Source organism: Macaca fascicularis, chromosome 17 (genome assembly GCF_037993035.2).
Source record: "Macaca fascicularis isolate 582-1 chromosome 17, T2T-MFA8v1.1".
NCBI lineage: Eukaryota > Metazoa > Chordata > Mammalia > Primates > Cercopithecidae > Macaca > Macaca fascicularis.
In genome coordinates, this window is record NC_088391.1 from 14,928,649 (window position 1) to 14,948,347 (window position 19,699).

The following is a 19,699-nucleotide window of genomic DNA, read 5'->3' on the forward strand; positions in this document are numbered from 1 at the left end:
AACTCGTCAAAGTCATTCTCCAACCAGCTTTGTTCCGTTGCTGGCGATGAGCTGCGTTCCTTTGGAGGGGGAAGATGAGCTCTAATTTTTTGAATTTCCAGCTTTTCTGCACTGCTTTTTCCCCATCTTTGTGGTTTTATCCACCTTTGATCTTTGATGATGGTGATGTACTGATGGGGTTTTGGTGTGGGTGTCCTTTCTGTTTGTTAGTTTTCCTTCTAACAGTCAGGAACCTCAACTGCAGGTCTGTTGGAGTTAGCTTGAAGTCCACTCCAGACGCTGTTTGCCTGGGTATCAGCAGCGCAGGCTGCAGAAGATAGAATATTGCTGAACAGCAAGTGTTGCTGTCTGATTCTTGCTCTGGAAACTTTGTCTCAGAGGTGTACCCAGCTGTGTGAGGTGTGAGGTATCAGTCTGCACCTAGTGGAGGACCTCTCCCAGTTAGACTACTCAGAGATCAGGGACCCACTTGAGCAGGCAGTCTCTCCTTTCTCAGATCTCAACCTCCATGCTGGGAGAATCACTGCTCTCTTCACAGCTGTCAGACAGTAACATTTACATCTGCAGAGGTTTCTTTTGCTTTTTGTTTAGCTATGCCCTGTCCCTAGAGGTGGAGTCTACAGAGACAGGCAGGCCTCCTTGAGCTGCAGTGGGCTCCACCTAGTTTGAGCTTCCCAGGGTCTTTGTTTACCTACTTAAGCCTCAGCAATGGAGGCACCGCTCCCCCAGCCTCGCTGCCGCCTTGCAGTTAGATCTCAGACTGCTGTGCTAGCAGTGAGGGAGGCTCTGTGGGCGTGGGACCCTCTGGGCCACGTGTGGGATATAATCTCCTGGTGTGCCGTTAGCTAAGACCCTTGGTAAAGCACAGTAGCAGGGTGGGAGTTACCTGATTTTCCAGGTGTTGTGTGCCTCAGTTTCCCTTGATTAGGAAAAGGAATTCCCTTCCCCCTTGCACTTCCCAGGTGAGGCGATGCCTCACCTTGCTTTAGCTCTCGCTGGTTGGGCTACACCCACTGACCAGCACTGACTGTCCGACATGCCCCAGTGAGATGAACCCAGTACTTCGGTTGAAAATGCAGAAATCACCCATCTTCTGTGTCCCTCATGCTCGGAGCTGGAGGCTGGAGCTGTTCCTGTTTGGCCATCTTGGGCGCCCCCATTCACGTTCTTTTTTGATATACCATTGCCACTGTAAATCCAACAAATTCAGACAACAGTGTTTGTGATTTCCCCAAATGTATTCTTCAGTATTTTCATAATAATATTACCATTATCCTAGTCATCTACATTGAAAACTTAATAATTATTTTATCTCAAATTCTCTATACCAGCTCTTAAATTCAGATTATTATCTAGTCTTGGCATCTTTTCTTTGTAACATCTCTTATTTTTTTATTCCCTATTTGAAATACTCATTTAGACGCCTAATATATCTCTTGTGGAAAGGCATGTAACAACAATCTCCTACAATTTCCTCTTGCTCAAAACTGACAAATTACTCTTCTAAAACACTGATTTATTGAATGAAGTCTTTCATTGGCTTTCTCAAACTTTAAACTCTAATTTCCTTAGTGTAGCTCAGACTTCCTTCTAGTGTTCCTCCACCAAAGGTAAATTAGTACATCTCATGGGCTGTATGCAGATTCCATATAATTTAGATTGATTCAAAGATAATTTACTCTGTGATTTTTTTGACAAGGCATAATTTGGGATGCAAATGTAATACCTACATATGTACTCTGTGAAATAGCTTACTGAAAAATCTTATTCATATTATAAGTTTATGGTGACTAAAGAGTCTTAGTGTACAAACACTATCACAGAAAATCATGTGTAAGAAGTTGTAATAATCTAGTCTTCATAGTGACATGGGTCTACTTATGTAAAAATCAGTTTTCTCTTTAAGTTAATATCCCAATGAATATGAATTATTTCTGAGAAATGTACATATTTTGTAGGATCCTCATTTCCAATAAATACAGAATATAGAATGAGAATATTAAAGAGGCTTTAAATTTTATAAAAATTTGGGAAAAGAAATTTCCTGCAATTGTTTCATACAGAATTGGTTTGAAAGTTTCAGTAAGTTCTGTACAATGGAATAGCAATCTTGTCATTTGGATAAATTTTAGTTAAAGGTTATGATAGCTAGAACCCAGTGGCTTTGTACTATCCCCAGGTTACCACATCTCTTTTCACTAGTTGTTGATTTTCTCTCCTTGGGAGATTGAGGATTTGTTCTTCTTAGCACACATTTACTTAGAGCAGAGAATATTTACACGTACACAAATACTTTTGGGGACTATATTTATCTTCAGAATGAGTGTAATTTCTTTAAAGGTAAAGGAATCAGGAGTAGAGTGAAGGGTTGATACAGAAACTGTGTTTTTTGTAAAGCTGAACCCATGGCCAGGGCAGCCAGTCACCTCTGTACAACCAACACCTTATGAGGAAAATCATGGGGAGGGGAATATATAGAGGGCCATGACTGGTCAATAAAGATTTTTCTATTAAAATGCATTAGGGAACTTTGGGGAGTATTTACTTATAGAACCATTGGAAGGGATATAATTTTCAATCCAAAACACTGCTTTTTACCAGATGTGTATATATGCACACACACATATATATATATTTAAAACCCCTATATATATTTAACCTGAAATATATATATTTATATATGTATTTAAAACCCAAAAATATGTATATATTTAAAACCCCCAAAATAGAAATCACTGGCATAAACCAAAACAAGTGTGTAAATTTTATTCTAAAGAGCATAAAATAAGCGTTTGCTTTTCTAATCTAAAACACTTCATTATAATCACTTATGTTCATAATGATGATCCTGACTTTGAGAACTGCCAAATTCACAAACATACTCTAATCTAAATTAGCAAAGAGAGATTACATAGTTATCTATTACATATTTAGCCATAGGTTTACTCTATTTTTTTTACAATTTTCAAAAAAGTTAATTTGTAACTTTTTTCTAATTAGCATTAAATAATTAGCATTAAGTAATTTGGAATGCACATATAACTAGAACATTTCACTTCCAAGTCAATTTAAATATGTTTATGTTTCTAATAGTTTATATTTCTAGTGTTCATTTTATTATCTTAATGTAAAATTTCTGTATGAGGAGATAAAGTTTTCTATCTCAAGTATTTCTAGTCCTTATGTAGACACATCAGGCCTCTTTTGGTCATTTGCTCTCTTTTGGAAAGAAGCTATGTGCTCAGAGCCCTCTATACCTGCGTCTCACTTTCCATCTCAGTTTGCATCCAGCCTGACATTTTCTGATGAACCAAAAGCACCTTCTAAACTAAGTGATAAAACTAAAATTTGATTTTTTACAAAATAACGTTTGTTAGAATCTTGTAAAGACATTTGGAAATAATATAATGTGGAAGTTATTAACAACATCAACGTGATCCCTAAACCAGATGTTACTTTCATTTAAATGTTCACTTTTCTCACATTTGTTTTGGTTTCTCCTTTTAGGAATGGCAAAACTCTATTCAGAAGAATGCAGGACTTGCATTTATTGAGCTCATCAATGAAGGAAGGTAATTGATTTTACAATTTTGAACAACTAGTCAGTGTACATTTTATTCCACTGGGCAATTGCTCTTTCCTACCATCTGTTCCAAAAATGTGGAAGAAAATATCTTTTAGTTAACTAATTTATCACACAGGTACTTAATTAAACTTTAACAAAGTTTAAAATGCTAAACATTTATTTTTGAAGAAAAAGCCATGCATGAAATAAAGGGACAAACTTTATAAGGTTTGGTGAGATTTGAAGTACATTTTACTGAGTAGTAAAGTTGTTTTACACAGATCAAGTGAACCCAATCTGCAATCCCATCTGCCACTCCATCTGTTTTCAGAGCAGTGCTCAGTGTTTACCCCTTCAGCCTCTCCTCAGTCCATGTGAAACAGTTTTATCTGAATATGTCACTCATTCAATATCCAACTGAAAATGTGAGGGATATTAAATATAGCAAATATATCTCTCTCGGGTAGAAATGTATATATTCTATTATTAAAACAATAAGTAAAATTACATTTGAACACATTATTATATTTACCATTTTGTGGTAAATAGTTGTTAATTATTATTTTTGCAGTGCTTTATTGGCAGTGGACACATTAAAATAGATTTAGCTGTCACCATGTGACATGTATAGCTTCTATCAACTCAAGACCTGCAAACTTTACAACTTGAATTTCTTGTATGATACGCTGCATTCTTTGGAATATGATGATTATTTGGCATGACCTATTTATTTCATATTTGAAACCAGCTTTAGATTAATGAGGAAATAATGCTTACTGTATATAAAATTTATCTTTTTCAAGAAAGGGAGTTGTGAAAGAATAGTCCTTGAAAATTAGTTTCTATATGTTATAGATACCCAAGTTTTAAAAATTAAATATCACTTAGTATTATTCATTTTTTCCATCACTGTATTATATTTTGAGAAATATCTTCTGTTTTTATAACAATTTATCTTATTTTATATTTCTCATTTTGATATTTTGTGACCTAATCATGTCAGCCAGTAGTACCAATCTAAAATTTAAAATAAGCTTTGCATTCACTGCAACATCAAAGATGCAGGAAAATATCAGTTTTCTTTTATAACACAAATAGTATTTTACATAACAGCACTTGCTATGTCTTACAGAGTTTTATTGTGATAAGAGTTGCTAATAATTATTATCCGTTTTTGGGTGATGAATAAATAGAAAAAAAACTATTCATTGTTTTTTCAGTTTTAGTAATAGCTCTCAATGACATATCCACAATTATTTTATTTCAACTGTGAAGTAAAAATATATATATGTAATTATTATTATTATCAGTAACTCTCCTAAGAGTTACCAGAATTGAACCTCTAAGCACTTAAATAAAGATTGTAGTAATAGGCTTAGAAAAGGAAGAGGGTGGAAAATTTGCTAATATCAGAGATTTTAAGCTTCTGATAATGCTTTTATCGGTCAGTGGTAGAATTTGGGATTTATATTAGGAAAGGTTGGAAATAAAATAGTCACAATTTTAAAAAAAAATTTCAATCTAGGCTGGGCACAGTGGCGCACATCTATAATCCCAACACTTTGGGAGGCCAGGTGGGGTGGATCACCTGAGGTCAGGAGTTCAAGACCAGTCTGGCCAACATAGTGAAACCCCATCTCTACTAAAAATACAAAAATTAGCCAGGCGTGGTGGCAGGTGCCTGTAATCCCAACTACTCAGGAGGCTGAGGCAGGAGAATTGCTTGAGCCTGGGAGGTGGAGGTTGCAGTGAGCCGAGATCATGCCATTGCACTCCAGCCTGGGCGACGAGAGCGAGACTTCGTTCCCCTTCCCCCACGAAAAAAAATTAAACATGTAATAATCTCTGAAATTCTGTCCATTATGTTCTCTCTGCTCTCGTAAATTTCTGTTCCTATTCTTCATAGGACTCGTTCTTCCAAATAAAAATGATTTTGGAATAAGGATTCAAACATGAATAGTTGTAAATATGTTAGAACAAATCATGTATGCATGAGTGCAGCAAATGTCTGTTCAGCCCTCATTACATGTCAAATACTATTATAAGAGTTAGGAATAGAGTTAGGAATAAGATATAAATGGTCCCAGTTTCTTGGGGAAAGGCAAACGTTAGATGAACACATACAATAATACAAGGATACTGTGATAAAAGTGGTGTAGGTAATGATGCAATCGTACCGCAGAATACTTTACCTAGTCTGGAGGGATGCATTCCACTGAGTGCTGGGATTGTCAAGGTTTTCGAAAGAGTACTTACCCAAAGGGAACGCCATTTGAGAGATCATCAGGAGATAGCCAAGTAGAAAAAAAGTAGAATTACGATTCTTGGCAGAGGGAATTGTATAGTGCAGAGGACTAGGGGCAAGAGAATAGTGAGACATGTAGCTGGAAAGCTATTTTCAGTCAGCTAGCAGCTATTTAAATGCATGTTGTATGCCAGCCACATGAAGGCACATGTCATTAGCAAAGATCATGCCATGAAGCCATGCAAAGGATACTGGAGAATAATTGAAAATGTTTAGGCGTAGCCTGCAATGTGGAGAGTTTCACGGGCTCAAGACTTGAAGCAATACCAACCTAAGGTTCAGTAATCTTGTTGAAGAAGACGATGCCATGGACTAATAGTGGCTGTGAGGATGGAAGAAGTGAACCAATTTGAAGTATCTTTTGGAAGTTAAGTCACTATGATTGCTAATATATTGGATGGAAGAGGGGAAAGAAGGAATCAAGGATATTTTGATGTCAGCTTTAGTAACTGACAGTTTACAGTATAAGTATAGTTCACTTAGCTAGGAGAGTACAGAAAGTGAGGTTTGAGTTGAGAATTTTTCACTTTTGGGTTACACTGAACTTGTGGTACTGGTGAAATATCCAGGTGGAGATGTTGAATAGGCATGGGCATTTGAGTACTGAGCTCTCCAAAGAGAGAGCTGGCATGGAGATTTAGGCTTATAAGTCTCCAGGTTACTCGTGGTAAACTGTAGAAAGGATACAGATGTGATGCCCAGGGAGAGTGAATAGAGGGAGTGGAGAACCAGGGGCCCCGCTTCTACTCCTGTTTCTGCTGGGAATCCCCTTCTCCCACATCTTGACATGATTGGTTGTTTCTCATATTTGAGGAATCAGCTTAAATGCTACCCTGTCACAGAGGCTCCCCTGACTATCTTACATAGTTGTTACACTCCCATGACATAATCCTGTTTTAACACATAATAACATCATCTCAAATGATCTGCTGTGTTTGCTTGTTTACATCTATTTCTTCTGCTAAAATGTGTTTCCTTAAGATCTTGTGTCTTATTCATCATCTTATTTGTTGCTATATCTCTATATTCTGGAATAGTGCCTAGTATGTAGTTAGCATGCTAACGAAATATTTGTTTATTTGCCACGTTAAATTAATATTTATTGAAAGCATAAAGAAAAGAATGGTGAGTAGAGTGTTTAAGGAAGAATGTATGATCAAAAAGAGGATTTTTAAGTTAGTGTTAAAGGGACCACTGGGTTCAGCCAAAAGGAGGTCATGGTGATCTCATCCAGACTTAATACTGGTGAGCACCTGTGTGCTGAAGAAGCTGGGTGTAGATCCAAGTCCTACCCTATTAGAGCTTACAGTCTAGTGGGGGCAACAGCCTTTGATTAAGTAATTGCAAGTTTAATAAATATGTAAAGGGCAATTAGATGGTGCTATGGGAGCAGGTAACTGAGAGAGGTATTTTTTGAAAAAGTGGTGATTTACTGAGAGTAGAGGGACAGAAGCCAGGTTGCTTTGAGTTGAAGAGCTAGCCCAAAATGAAATACAGGCAGCAAGTACTTCTCTAAAGAAGTTTGGCTAAGAAGGGGAAAGATAGAGTGGTTGATGTAGGTAGATAAGGTTTAAATTTGGAGAGAGGGGTTACTTTTTAGAAAGAAGAACCTGAGTATTTTTCAGTGTTGACGGAAAAAGGCAATAAGGTGGGAGGGAAAGAAGGCAATATTGACAGCATAAACTCTCTGAGAGGGGTGCACTGAGATAGAAGGATTGGCCTTTAGTGGAAGAGCACTGAGAAAGGATGAAGACAATTAAATTGGTGGAAGAATTCAGAGGAGATCTCACATGATGCCTTCTCTCTATGAAGTGGCAGTTAGGGTCATTTGCTGAGAATAAAGGAAATTGGGAGAGGGTACATACGATTTTTAGAAAAGTGAAGAATACTGAAAATAGCAATTGTAAAAGAATAGAGAAGAGGAAAAACTAAAGAAACCTCAGAGGCTTGCCAGGCAATTTGGGGGAGCCAATTGAGGTTGCTGTCTTTGATAGTGTAATGTTTTCTTCAGCCGTTCACAGTTAAGAGAAGATAGGCATTTGCTTTAATACATTGACTTCTCTTACTTTAGCGAAAATAATCTTTTCACCGAGGACCAACCCCTTCCTACCCCTAATCTGGATTGTGTACCTTTCTCTGTTCTCCCAGTACCTCAATTTTTCCCTGATTTATATATACCTATCTATAGTGTTTATTTGTGGTAGATCTTTTTATGGTTATTCCACAATGCATAGTATAATACATAGTATCCATATGTTAATTCTACTGAGTTCAAATATCATTTCTCCCATTGATAAGCTGTTAGACTGCAGGCAAGTAATAATCTTCCTCCGACATTGTTTCTCATCTGTAGAATACTGTAACACCCTTCTTGCTCAGTTTCCCAGAAAGTTCAACATAATATATATGATATTTTAAAATGGAAGTTTTTACTTTTGTTATTGCATATAATATGTATTTAGAATTTTGCTTACTCCCACCTTTAGTTTGGATCATTTCTTTCGATTTAGACTTTTCTCTTTCACAAATATGAACTCGGACTTCTGGCTCAAAAAGTCACATTTCGGTAGCTGGGATGCAGTTCCATTAAAAAGCCCATTACTCTGTTTATCTTCCTACTGTATGTTGATGCCCATTATGTGCAAAGCACAAATTAGATATTTTATACATGCTTTTATCCCATTTGCCTGGACATATAACATTTTTGCAACTTTTTCATATGGTTTAATATGAAACATTTAAAAACTCACTTTATTTGGGTTGTTAGAATATCAGCCTTTAATTTGCCCTTATGGGAATGAAGATAAAAATCTTTAAGTAGAAATTATTATAAATATTTATCCTACTTAACAGCTACACTCGTGAATACAATTCATCAATCATAGCTAGAGAAAGCAATTGTGCAGTTGTCTGCAATTAACAGGACAAAAACAGTTGATGAATGTGCATCTGAATTAAAGTACTCCCTAGGACAGGCTGAAATTATAAACTGGATCATTTAAAGGAATCTAACAAAGGATCTTTATAATTAAAACAAAGCAAGGTTAATGGGATGTAAAATTGCCTGTAATATCTTGGCAATAATGATTGGAATTTGAATTATTAAAATATGCATTGAAGAATAAGGCAAATAGGCAGTACTTACTTAAAATACAGAATTTGAGTTATCTTTTTAAATAATCATTTGCCTGAAATAAACCTTTGTCACTCTTTTAAAATAATATAGAATATAATTTTTGAATATTCATCAGAAAGAACAGATCATATTTATGTTTAGCACTGAATTTAAGCTAGAGCTCTCAAGATTCTGATTTTTTGTTTTGTTCTTTAGAATAGGGGAAAATATACACCATGCATTTCTTAGGTTTTTAAGAGGAGAAGCATATTGCATCCAAGTATAATTTTTTAGTGATTGTATGGCACCAATTTGAATGTATTCTTTAATTTAACAAATGCTAGTTAATATTTTAACCAACAAGCATTGGTTTGCTTTTTATTTCTCTTATGTCTTTGATTTGGCAAAACCTGTATTTAAAAACAAAACAAAACGAAAAAACTTCCAAAGCTGTAAAATAAGAAACTGTTTCCTTAAAGTAGACATTCTGGTTTAATTTGGAGCCGATAATCTCTGGAAGCTCCTGGAAAACAGAAGTTTCTTTTCCATGTGTTTTCTTATAAAATCTGACCTATGCCAGGTTTTCTTTAACATTCTTTTTAAATTATTATTATTATTTTTTAATATTATGCTTTAAGTTCTAGGGTACATATGCAGAACGTGCAGGTTTGTTACATATGTATACACGTGCCATGGTGGTTTGCTGCACCCATCAACCTGTCATCTACATTAGGTATTTCTCGTAATGCTATCCTTCCGTAGTCCCCCACACCTCAACAGGCCCCAGTGTGTGATGTTCCCCTCCCTGTGTCCATGTGTTCTCATTGTTCAGCTCCCACTTATGAGTGAGAACATGCAGTGTTTGGTTTTCTGTTCCTGTGTTAGTTTGCTGAGAATGATGGTTTCCAGCTTCATCCGTGTTTCTGCAAAGGACGTGAACTCATCCTATATGGCTGCATCGTATTCCAAGGTGTATATATGCCACATTTTCTTTATACAGTCTATCATTGATGGGCATTTGGGTTGGTTCCAAGTCTTTGCTATTGTGAACAGTGCTGCAATAAACATATGTGTGCATATATGTTTATAGTAGAATGATGTATAATCCTTTGGGTATATACCCAGTAGTGGGATTGCTGGGTCAAATGGTATTTCTGGTTCTAGATCCTTGAGGAATCGCCACACTGTCTTCCACAGTGGTTGAACTAATTTACACTCCCACCAGCGGTGTAAAAACATTCCTGTTTCTCCACATCCTCTCTGGGATCTGATCTCATTGTAGTTTTGATTTGCATTTCTCTAATGACTAGTGATGATGAGCTTTTTTTCATATACTTGTTGGCCACATAAATGACATCTTTTGAGAAGTGTCTGTTCATATCCTTTGCCCACGTTTTGATAGGGTTGTTTATTTTTTTTTCTTGTAAATTTGTTTAAGTTCCTTGTAGATTCTGTATATTAGCTCTTTGTCAGATGGATATATTGCAGAAATTTTCTCCCATTCTGTAGGTTGCCTGTTCACTCTGATGATAGTTTCTTTTGCTGTGCAGAAGCTCTTTAGTTTCCTTAGATCCCATTTGTCTATTTTGGCTTTTGGTGCCATTGCTTTTGGTGTTTTAGTCATGAAGTCTTTGCTTATGCCTATGTCCTGAAAGGCATTGCCTAAGTTTTCTTCTAGGGTTTTTATGGTTTTACATTTAAGTCTTGAATCCATCTTGAGTTAATTTTTTTATAAGGTGTAAGGAAAGGGTCCAATTTTAGTTTTCTGCCTCTGGCTAGTTTTCCCAGCACCATTTATTAAATAGAGAATCCTTTCCCGTTGCTTGTTTTTGACAGGTTTGTCAAAGATCAGATGGTTGTAGATGTGTGGCATTATTTCTGAGGCCTCTGTTCTGTTCCATTGGTCTGTGTATCTGTTTCATACCAGTAACATGCTATTTTGGTTACCATAGGCTTGCAGTATAGTTTGAAGTCAGGTAGCATGATGCCTCCAGCATTGTTCTTTTTGCTTAGGATTGTCTTGGCTATACAGGCTCTTTTTTGGTTCCATATTAAATTGAAAGTAGTTTTGTCTAATTGTGTGAAGAAAGTTAATGGTAGCTTGATGGGGATAGCGCTGAATCTATAAATTACTTTGGGCAGTATGGCCATTTTCACAATATTGATTCTTCCTATCCATGAGCATGGAGTGTCTTTCCATTTGTTTGTGTCCTCTCTTATTTCCTTGAGCAGTGGTTTGTAGTTCTCCTTGAAGAAGTCCTTCACATCCCTTATAAGTTGTATTCCTTTGTATTTTATTGTCTTCATAGCAGTTATGAATGGGAGTTCACTCATGATTTGACTCTCTGTTTGTGTATTTCTGGTGTATAGGAATGCTTGTGATTTTTGCGCATTGATTTTGTATCCTGAGACTTTGCTAAAGTTGCTTATCAGCTTAAGGAGATTTGGGGCCGAGACGATGGAGTTTTATAAATATACAATCATGTCATCTGCAAATAGAGACAATTTGACTTTCTTCCTACTTGAATACCCTTTCTTTCTTTCTCCTGCCTGATTGCCCTGGCCAGAACTTCCAATACTATGTTGAAGAGGAGTGGTGAGAGAGGACCTCTTGTCTTGTGCCAGTTTTCAAAGGGAATGCTTCCAGTTTTTGCCCATTCAGTATGATATTGGCTGTGGGTTTGTCATAAATAACTCTTATTATTTTGAGATACGTTCCATTAATACCTAGTTTGTTGAGAGTTTTTTGCTTGAAGGGGTGTTGAATTTTATCAAATGCCTTTTGTGCATCTATTGAGATAATCATATGGTTTTTGTCATTGGTTCTGTTTATGTGATGGATTATGTTTATTGATTTGCATGTGTTGAACCAGCCTTGCATCCCAGGGATGAAGCCCACTTGATCATGGTGGATAAGCTTTTTGATATGCTGCTGGATTCTGTTTGCCAGTATGTTATTGAGGATTTTCGCATTGATATTCATCAGGGATATTGGCCTGAAATTTTCTTATTTTGTTGTGTCTCTGCCAGGTTTTGGTATCAGGATGATGCTGGCCTTATAAAATGAGTTAGGAAGGAGTCCCTCTTTTTCTATTGTTTGGAATAGTTTCAGAAGGAATCATACAAGCTCCACTTTGTACATCTGGTAGAATTCGTTTGTGAATCTGTCTGGTCCTGGGCTTTTTTGGTTGTTGTTGGTAGGTTATTAATTACAGCTTCAATTTCAGAACTTGTTATTGGTCTATTCAGGGATTCAACTTCTTCCTTATTTAGTCTTGGGAGTGTGTATGTGTCCAGGAATTTATCCATTTCTTCTAGATTTTCTAGTTTATTTGAGTAGAGGTGTTTACAGTATTATCTGATGGTAGTTTGTATTTCTGTGGGATCAGTGTGATATCCCCTTTATCATTTTTTACTGTGTCTATTTCAGTCTTCTCTCTTTTCTTCTTTATTAGTCTGGCTAGTGGTCTATTTTGTTAATCTTTTCAAAAATCAGCTCCTGGATTCATTGATTTTTTGGAAGGGTTTTTTTGTGTCTCTATCTCTTACAGTTCTGCTCTGATCTTAGTTATTTCTTGTCTTCTGCTAGCTTTTGAATTTGTTTGCTTTTGCTTCTTTAGTTCTTTCAATTGTGATGTTAGGGTATCAATTTTAGATCTTTCCTGCTTTCCTTTGTGAGCATTTAGTGCTATAAATTTCCCTCTAAACACTGCTTTACGTGTGTCCCAGAGATTCTGGTACGTTGTGTCTTTGTTCTCATTGATTTCAAAGAACTTATTTATTTCTGCCCTCATTTCGTTATTTACCCAGTAGTCATTCAGGAGCAGGTTTTTCAGTTTCCATGTAGCTGTGAGGTTTTGAGTGAGTTTCTTAATCCTGAGTTCTAACTTGATGGCACTGTGGTCTGAGAGACTGACTGTTATGATGTCCATTCTTTTGCATTGGTTGAGGAGTGTTTTACTTCCAATTATGCAGTCAATTTTAGGATAAGTACAGTGTGGTGCTGAGAAGAATGTATATTCTATTCATTTGGAGTGGAGAGTTCTGTAGATGTTTATTAGGTCCACTTGGTCCAGGGCCGAATTTAAGTCCTGAACATACTTGTTGATTTTCTCTCATTGATATGGCTAATACTGACAGTGAGATGTTAAAGTCTCCCACTATTATTGCATGGGAGTCTAAGTCTCTTGGTAGGTCTCTAAGAACTTGCTTTATGAATCTGAGTGTTCCTGTATTGGGTGCATATATATTTATCGTAGTTAGCTGTTCTTGTTGCATTGATCCCTTTACCATTATGTAATGCCCTTCTTTGTCTCTTTTGATCTGTGTTGGCTTAAAGTCTGTTTTATCAGAGACTAGGATTGCAACCCCTGCTTTTTTTTGCTTTCCATTTACTTGGTAAATAATACTCCATCCCTTTATTTTGACTCTGTGTGTGGCTTTGCACGTATGGTGGGTCTCCTGAGTACAGCACACTGATGGGTCTTGACTCTTTATCAAGTTTGCCAGTCTGTGTCTTTTAATTGGGGCATTTAGCCCATTTACATTTAAGGTTAATATTGTTATGTGTGAATTTGATCCTGTCATTATGAGGCTAGCTGGTTAATATGCCCATTAGTTGATGCAGTTTCTTCATAGTGTCAATGCTCTTTACAATTTGGTATATTTTTGCAGTGGCTGGTAGCAGTTTTCCCTTTCCATATTTAGTGTTTCCTTCAGGAGCTCTAGACAGGCAGACCTGGTGGTGACAAAATCTCTCGGCATCTGCTTTTCTGTAAAGGATTTTATTTCTCCTTCACTTTTGAAGCTTAGTTTGGCTGAATATGAAATTCTGAGTTGAAAATTCTTTACTTGAATAATGTTGAATATTTGCCTCCACTCTCTTTTGGCTTGTAGGGTTTCTGCAGAGAGATCTGCTATTGGTCTGATGGGCTTCCCTTTGGGGTAACCCGACCTTTCTCCCTGGCTGCCCTTAACATTTTTTGCTTCATTTCAACCTTGTTGAATCTGACATTTATGTGTCTTGGGGTTGCTCTTCTCGAGGAGTATCTTTGTGGTGTTTTCTGTATTTCCTGAATTTGAATGTTGCCCTGTCTTGCTAGGTTGGGGAAATTGTCCTGGATAATATCCCGAAGAGTGTTTTCTAACTTGGTTCCATTTTCCCCGTCACTTTCAGGTACATGAGTCAAACATAGGTTTGGTCTTTTCACAGAGTCCCACATTTCTTGGAGGCTTTGTTCACTGCTTTTAATTCTTTTTCTCTAATCTTGTCTTGACACTTTATTTCATTAAGTTGATTTTCAGTCTCTCATATCCTTTATTCTGCTTGATCTACTCGGCTGTTGATACTTGTGTATGCTTCATGAAGTTCTCGTGTTGTGTTTTTCAGCTGTGTCAGGTCATTTATGTTCTTCTTTAAACTGGTTATTCTGGTTAGCAATTCTTTCAACCTTTTTTCAAGGTTCTTAGCTTCCTTGCATTGGGTTAGAACATGCTCCTTTAGCTTGGAGGTGTTTGTTATTGTCCACCTTCTGAAGCCTGCTTCTGTCAATTTGTCAAACTCATCCTCCATCCAGTTTTGTTCCCCTGCTGGTGAGGAGTTGTGATCCTTTGGAGAAGAGGCATTCTGGTTTTTGGAATTTTCAGCCTTTTTGAGCTGGTTTTTCCTCATCTTCGTGTATTTATCTACCTTTGGTCTTGATGTCGTTGACCTTCGGATGTGGGCATCCTTTTTGTTGATGTTGATACTATTCCTTTCTGTTTGTTAGTTTTCCTTCTAAGAGTCAGACCTCTCTGCTGCAAGTCTGCTGGAGTTTGCTGGAGGTCCACTCCAGTCCCTGTTTGCCTGGGTATCACCAGCAGAGGCTGCAGAATAGCAAAGATTACTGCCTGTTCCTTCCTCTGAAAGCTTTTTCCCAGAGCGGCACCTGCCATATGCCAGCTGGAGCTCTCCTGTATGAGGTGTCTGTCGAACCCTGCTGGGAGGTGTTTCCTTCATTCAGGAGGCACGGTGGTCGGGCACCCACTTGAGGAGGCAATCTGTCCCTTAGCAGAGCTCGAGCACTGTGCTTGGAGATCCGCTGCTCTTTTCAGAGCCAGTGGTCAGGAACATTTAAGTCTGCTGAAGCTGCACCCACAGCCGCCACTTCCCCCAGGTGCTCTGTCCCAGGAAGATGGGAGTTTTATCTATAAGCCCCAGACTGGGGCAGCTGCCTTTCTTTCAGAGATACACTGCCCAGAGATAAGGAATCTAGAGAGGCAGTCTGGCTACAGTGGCTTTGCTCAACCGCAGAGGGCTCTGCCCAGTTAGAACTTCCGGGTGACTTTGTTTACAGTATGAGGGGAAAACCGCCTACTCAAGCCTCAGTAATGGTGGACACCCCTTCCTCCACCAACCTTGAGGGTCTCAAGTTGACTTCAGACTGTTGTGCTGGCAGCGAGAATTTCAAGCCAGTGGATCTTAGCTTGCTGAGCTCTGTTGGGGTGGGATCTGCTGAGCTAGACCACCTGGCTTCCTGGCTTCAGCTCCCTTTGCAGGGGAGTGAACAGTTCTGTCTCACTGGCATTCCAGGTGCCACTGGGATGTGAAAAAACCTCCTGCAGCTAGCTCAGTGTCTGCCCAAATGGCTGCCCAGTTTTGTGCTTCAAACCCAGGGCCCTGGTGACATAGGCACCCAAGGTAATCTCCTGGTCTGTGGATTGCAAAGACTGTGGGAAAAGTGTAGTATCTGGGCCGGAGTGCACCATTCCTCATGGCACAGTGCCTCATGACTTCCCTTGGCTAGGGTAGGGAGTTTCCTGACCCCTTGTGCTACCCACATGAGGCAGTGCCCCATCCTGCTTCTGCTCACCCGCTGTGGACTGCACCCACTGTCTAACCAGTCTAACCACCCACTGTCTAGTCATCCCAGTGAGATGTGCTGGGTACCTCAGTTGGAAATGCAGAAATCACCCTCCTTCTGGGTTTATCTCACTAGGAGCTGCAGACTAGAGCTGTTCTTATTTGGCCATCCTGCCAGCCAACCCTCCATGCTCATTTTTTGCCACTCTTGTATTCACTTTATACATCTAATTAGTTAACAAACATACTTTTACAAAATTACCTGCATACATCTTAAATAGTATTTCTGATTTATACGTGCAACCTTAGACATTGATGGTAAAATAAAATGTTATTTATCTAAAACTAAAGTCCCATTTAATAATAGTTAGATTTCAAGTAATAGGGAAATATATTTCAAAATTTGGCGATCATAAATTATATTTGAATTATATTTTGTTTTTCGAGACAGGGTCTCGCTCTGTCATCCAGGTTGGAGTGCAGTGGCATGATCTCAGCTCACTGTAACCTCCATTTCCGAGGCTCAAGCAGTCCTTCCAACTCAGCCTTCCAAGTAGCTGGGACTATAGGCACGAGCCACCATGCCCAGCTGCATTTTTTATTTTTTTTGTAGAGACGGGTTTCTGCCATGTTGCCTAGGCTGGTCTCGAGCTCCTGAAATTAAGTTATCCACCTGCCTCAGCCTCCCAAAGTGCTGGGATTACACGCATGAGCCACCATGCCCAGCCTAAATCACATTTTTAACCATGTTTAAAATATATCTACATATGTATGCATATTATTTTTTCTCTTCTGAGAACAAGTTTAAATATACTTTTCTCCTTATTACATTAAGAAACATAACATTTAAAAAGTGAATCAATGAAAAAGTTACCTATTTTGGCATATTCATTTATCTGCCATATTTTTCCATTTCTTATTTCTTAGAGACACATTTTTTTTGTTCTTGGTTTACTTATTGCATACAAAAGCTAGTCAAGATTTACTTAATCTGTATCTTCATTAGAAAGCTTTTATTTAATTTTCACACCATTCTGTTAGGTAAGATCAACTTGGCAATAGAAGAGCCTAGAGTTGGCCTTTGCATATGTGGCTGGTGTATTGTGAAATAACGGATGCAGGTAGAAGTGAACTAACGGGGCTACACTAACCTGAAGGCATAGATGTTGTACACATGACCAAAGGATGCACTAAAGGTGAGAAGTGAGGACATAAGATGAGCAAGACAGATGGGACAGGAATACAGCCATGACCTGTGTCATAGATTTTGGTTTATGCAAGAGTCCCACAATGCCAGGAGAATTAGAATACTGAGTTACATAGACTGATTAGTTCATATGTTGGTAAAATAAGAACACATAAATGATTTATTTTCCTCATGTCCTGTTGTACAGATCAATATTTGAAAAACCAGAATATTTCTTCGATAACATGTCTCTTATAAAGATCCACAGTCCCTGCTAAACAGGGATTAAGAAAAAGTTATTGTTACTGTTTTTTAATTACAAAGGTAATAGAAATACATGAACATGTATTCCTGGAGTTCTTAACTCTTATTAATTACAGTATGTCTTAAAAAACAAAACCTGAATAAATACTTAGAAAACACTCATTTTGTAGTTAGTTTTAGCAGGGACATAAATACATTTTGCACATATTCCTCATTTACAAGTAACTCATAATTGAGACATTAGGATTTATGTCCAGAAAAAAATTAAACAGTTCCAAAACATTATAGTCAGTATATGACTAATTTCAAACTAAATGATATAAAAATGTCAATGACTTTAGAAGGAGGTATTTCAGTGGGCTGTAATGATTACAGAAGGCTTCTTTTAGGAGATAGGACCTAAGCAAGTATAGGCACAATGTGTGGAATCCAAACAAACAAAAAATCATCCCTGGCTTTTTTGGTGAAAATTAAAATTTAGAACAACAGAAAATACCTTATGAGTTTCATTATCTAATAAAACAAATGTGGTCCTAATTTTAGTTGTAAAAAATAAAATCTGTCTTTGAAGTTTATGTTATTTAAATAGTCAAAGTTTTCTTGACTTTTTAGTGCTAACCAGTAATTTACTTAATTATTAATGCCGATAGGGTTTTATAACATTAATCTTTGTATCAGAAAGAGTATGAAAATTGTACATATTTTCCTTTTTTAAAAGAATTACTCATAAAGAGGACTTCAAAACAATCAATTATACTAAAGTCTAGTTTTCGGTATTCATAGAACAGTATAAGAAAAGCAGTGGACTTAATTTACTAAAGAACTGGGTTGATGTTAAACAACTTTAAATATTTCTTTTTAATTTTTAAAAATTTTTAATTTTTGTGGGTACATAGTAGATGTGTGTATATGGGATATATAAGATGTTTCGATACAAGGATACAATGCATAATAATCACATCAGGGTAAATGGGGATGAAACATTATTATTTAAAGAATAAATAATACCAATATGCTGAAAGTCTTCCAGAAATAAAAGAGGAAGTAATGCTTTATAGTTCCTTTTATGAGACATCATAATACTGATACCAACACTAGAAAAAGACGTAATAAGACATGAAATTACAGACTCATATCCATCATTAGCATAAGTGCAGTAATTTTTAACAAGGTTTGGCAAATCAAATCCAGCAATATATGAAAAGGGTTATATCATCATAAACAAAAGGTAATGATCCTCCAAAATGCAAAGTATATATAACATTCAAGGCTATTTATCACAAATTTTTTCCCAAGGCTCATGTCTAGAATGGTATTTCCTGTGTTTTATCCTAGGATCCTTACATTTTGAGATTAAATGTAATTAAAATTTTTAATCTATCTTTAGTTAATTTTTATATATGGTGAAAGGTAGGGGTTCAGTTTCGACTTTCCCTATATGGCTACGCAGCTATCCCAGCACCATTTATTGAATAAGGAGTCCTTTCTCCATTGCTTATTGTTGTCAGCTTTGCTGACAATCAGATGCCTGTAGGTGTGCAGCTTTATCTCTGGGTTCTCTATCCTCTTCCATTGGTTTGTATGTCTGTTGTACCAACACTATGCTGTTTTGGTTACTGTCGACTTATAGTTTGAAGTTATGTAATGATACCTCCAGCTTTGTTCTTCTTGCTTAGGGTTGCTTTGGCTATTCAGGCTCTCTTTTGGTTCCATATGAATTTTAGAATACGTTTTTCTAATTCTTTGAAAAAATGACATTGGTAGTTTGGTAGGAATAGTGTTGAATCTGTAGTATGGCTATTTTAATGATATTCATTCTTCCAATCCGTGAACATGGGATGTGTTTCCATTTGTTTGTGTCATCTATGATTTCTTTCAGCAGTGGTTTATAGTTATCCTTGTAGAGATTTTTTACCAACTTAGATGTATTCCTAGATATTTTTTTGGGGGGGAAGGGGAACTATTATAAATGGGATTGCAGTTTTTATTTGGCTCAAAACTTGAATGTTATTGGTGTATAGAAATACTACTGATTTTTATGTATTGATTTTGTATCCTGAAACTTTACTGACATTGTTTATTAGTTCTAGAAGCCTTTTGGCAGAGCCTTTAGGGTTTTCTAGGTATAGAATCATATTGTCAGTAAAGATATGATAGTTAGGCTTCTTCTTTTCCTATTTGAGTGCCTTTTATTTCATTCTCTTGCCTGAATGCTCTGGCTACAACTTCCAGTACTGTGTTGGATAGGAGTGGTAAGAGTGAGCATTCATGTCTTGTTCCAGTTATCAAGTGGAATGCTTCCCATTCAGTAAGTCTCAAAAGCAATTACAACAAAACCAAAAATTGACAGGTGGGACAAGATTAAACTAAGAGCTCGAGTACAGCAAAAGTAACTGTCAACAGAGTAAACAGAAAACCTACAG

General features: G+C 37.1%; 1 protein-coding gene across 8 annotated transcripts in view; it reads left to right on the top strand.

The window, feature by feature from the left end:
- NBEA (neurobeachin) overlaps window positions 1–19,699 on the top strand; it is a 741,630-nt gene that overhangs the window by 365,081 nt on the left and 356,850 nt on the right. For all 8 annotated transcript variants that reach the window (XM_005585622.4, XM_065533144.2, XM_065533146.1 and 5 more), the window contains one exon: window positions 3,508–3,572. In XM_005585622.4, coding sequence (XP_005585679.2) covers window positions 3,508–3,572 — 65 coding nt within the window. The remainder of the gene's footprint in view (window positions 1–3,507; window positions 3,573–19,699) is intronic.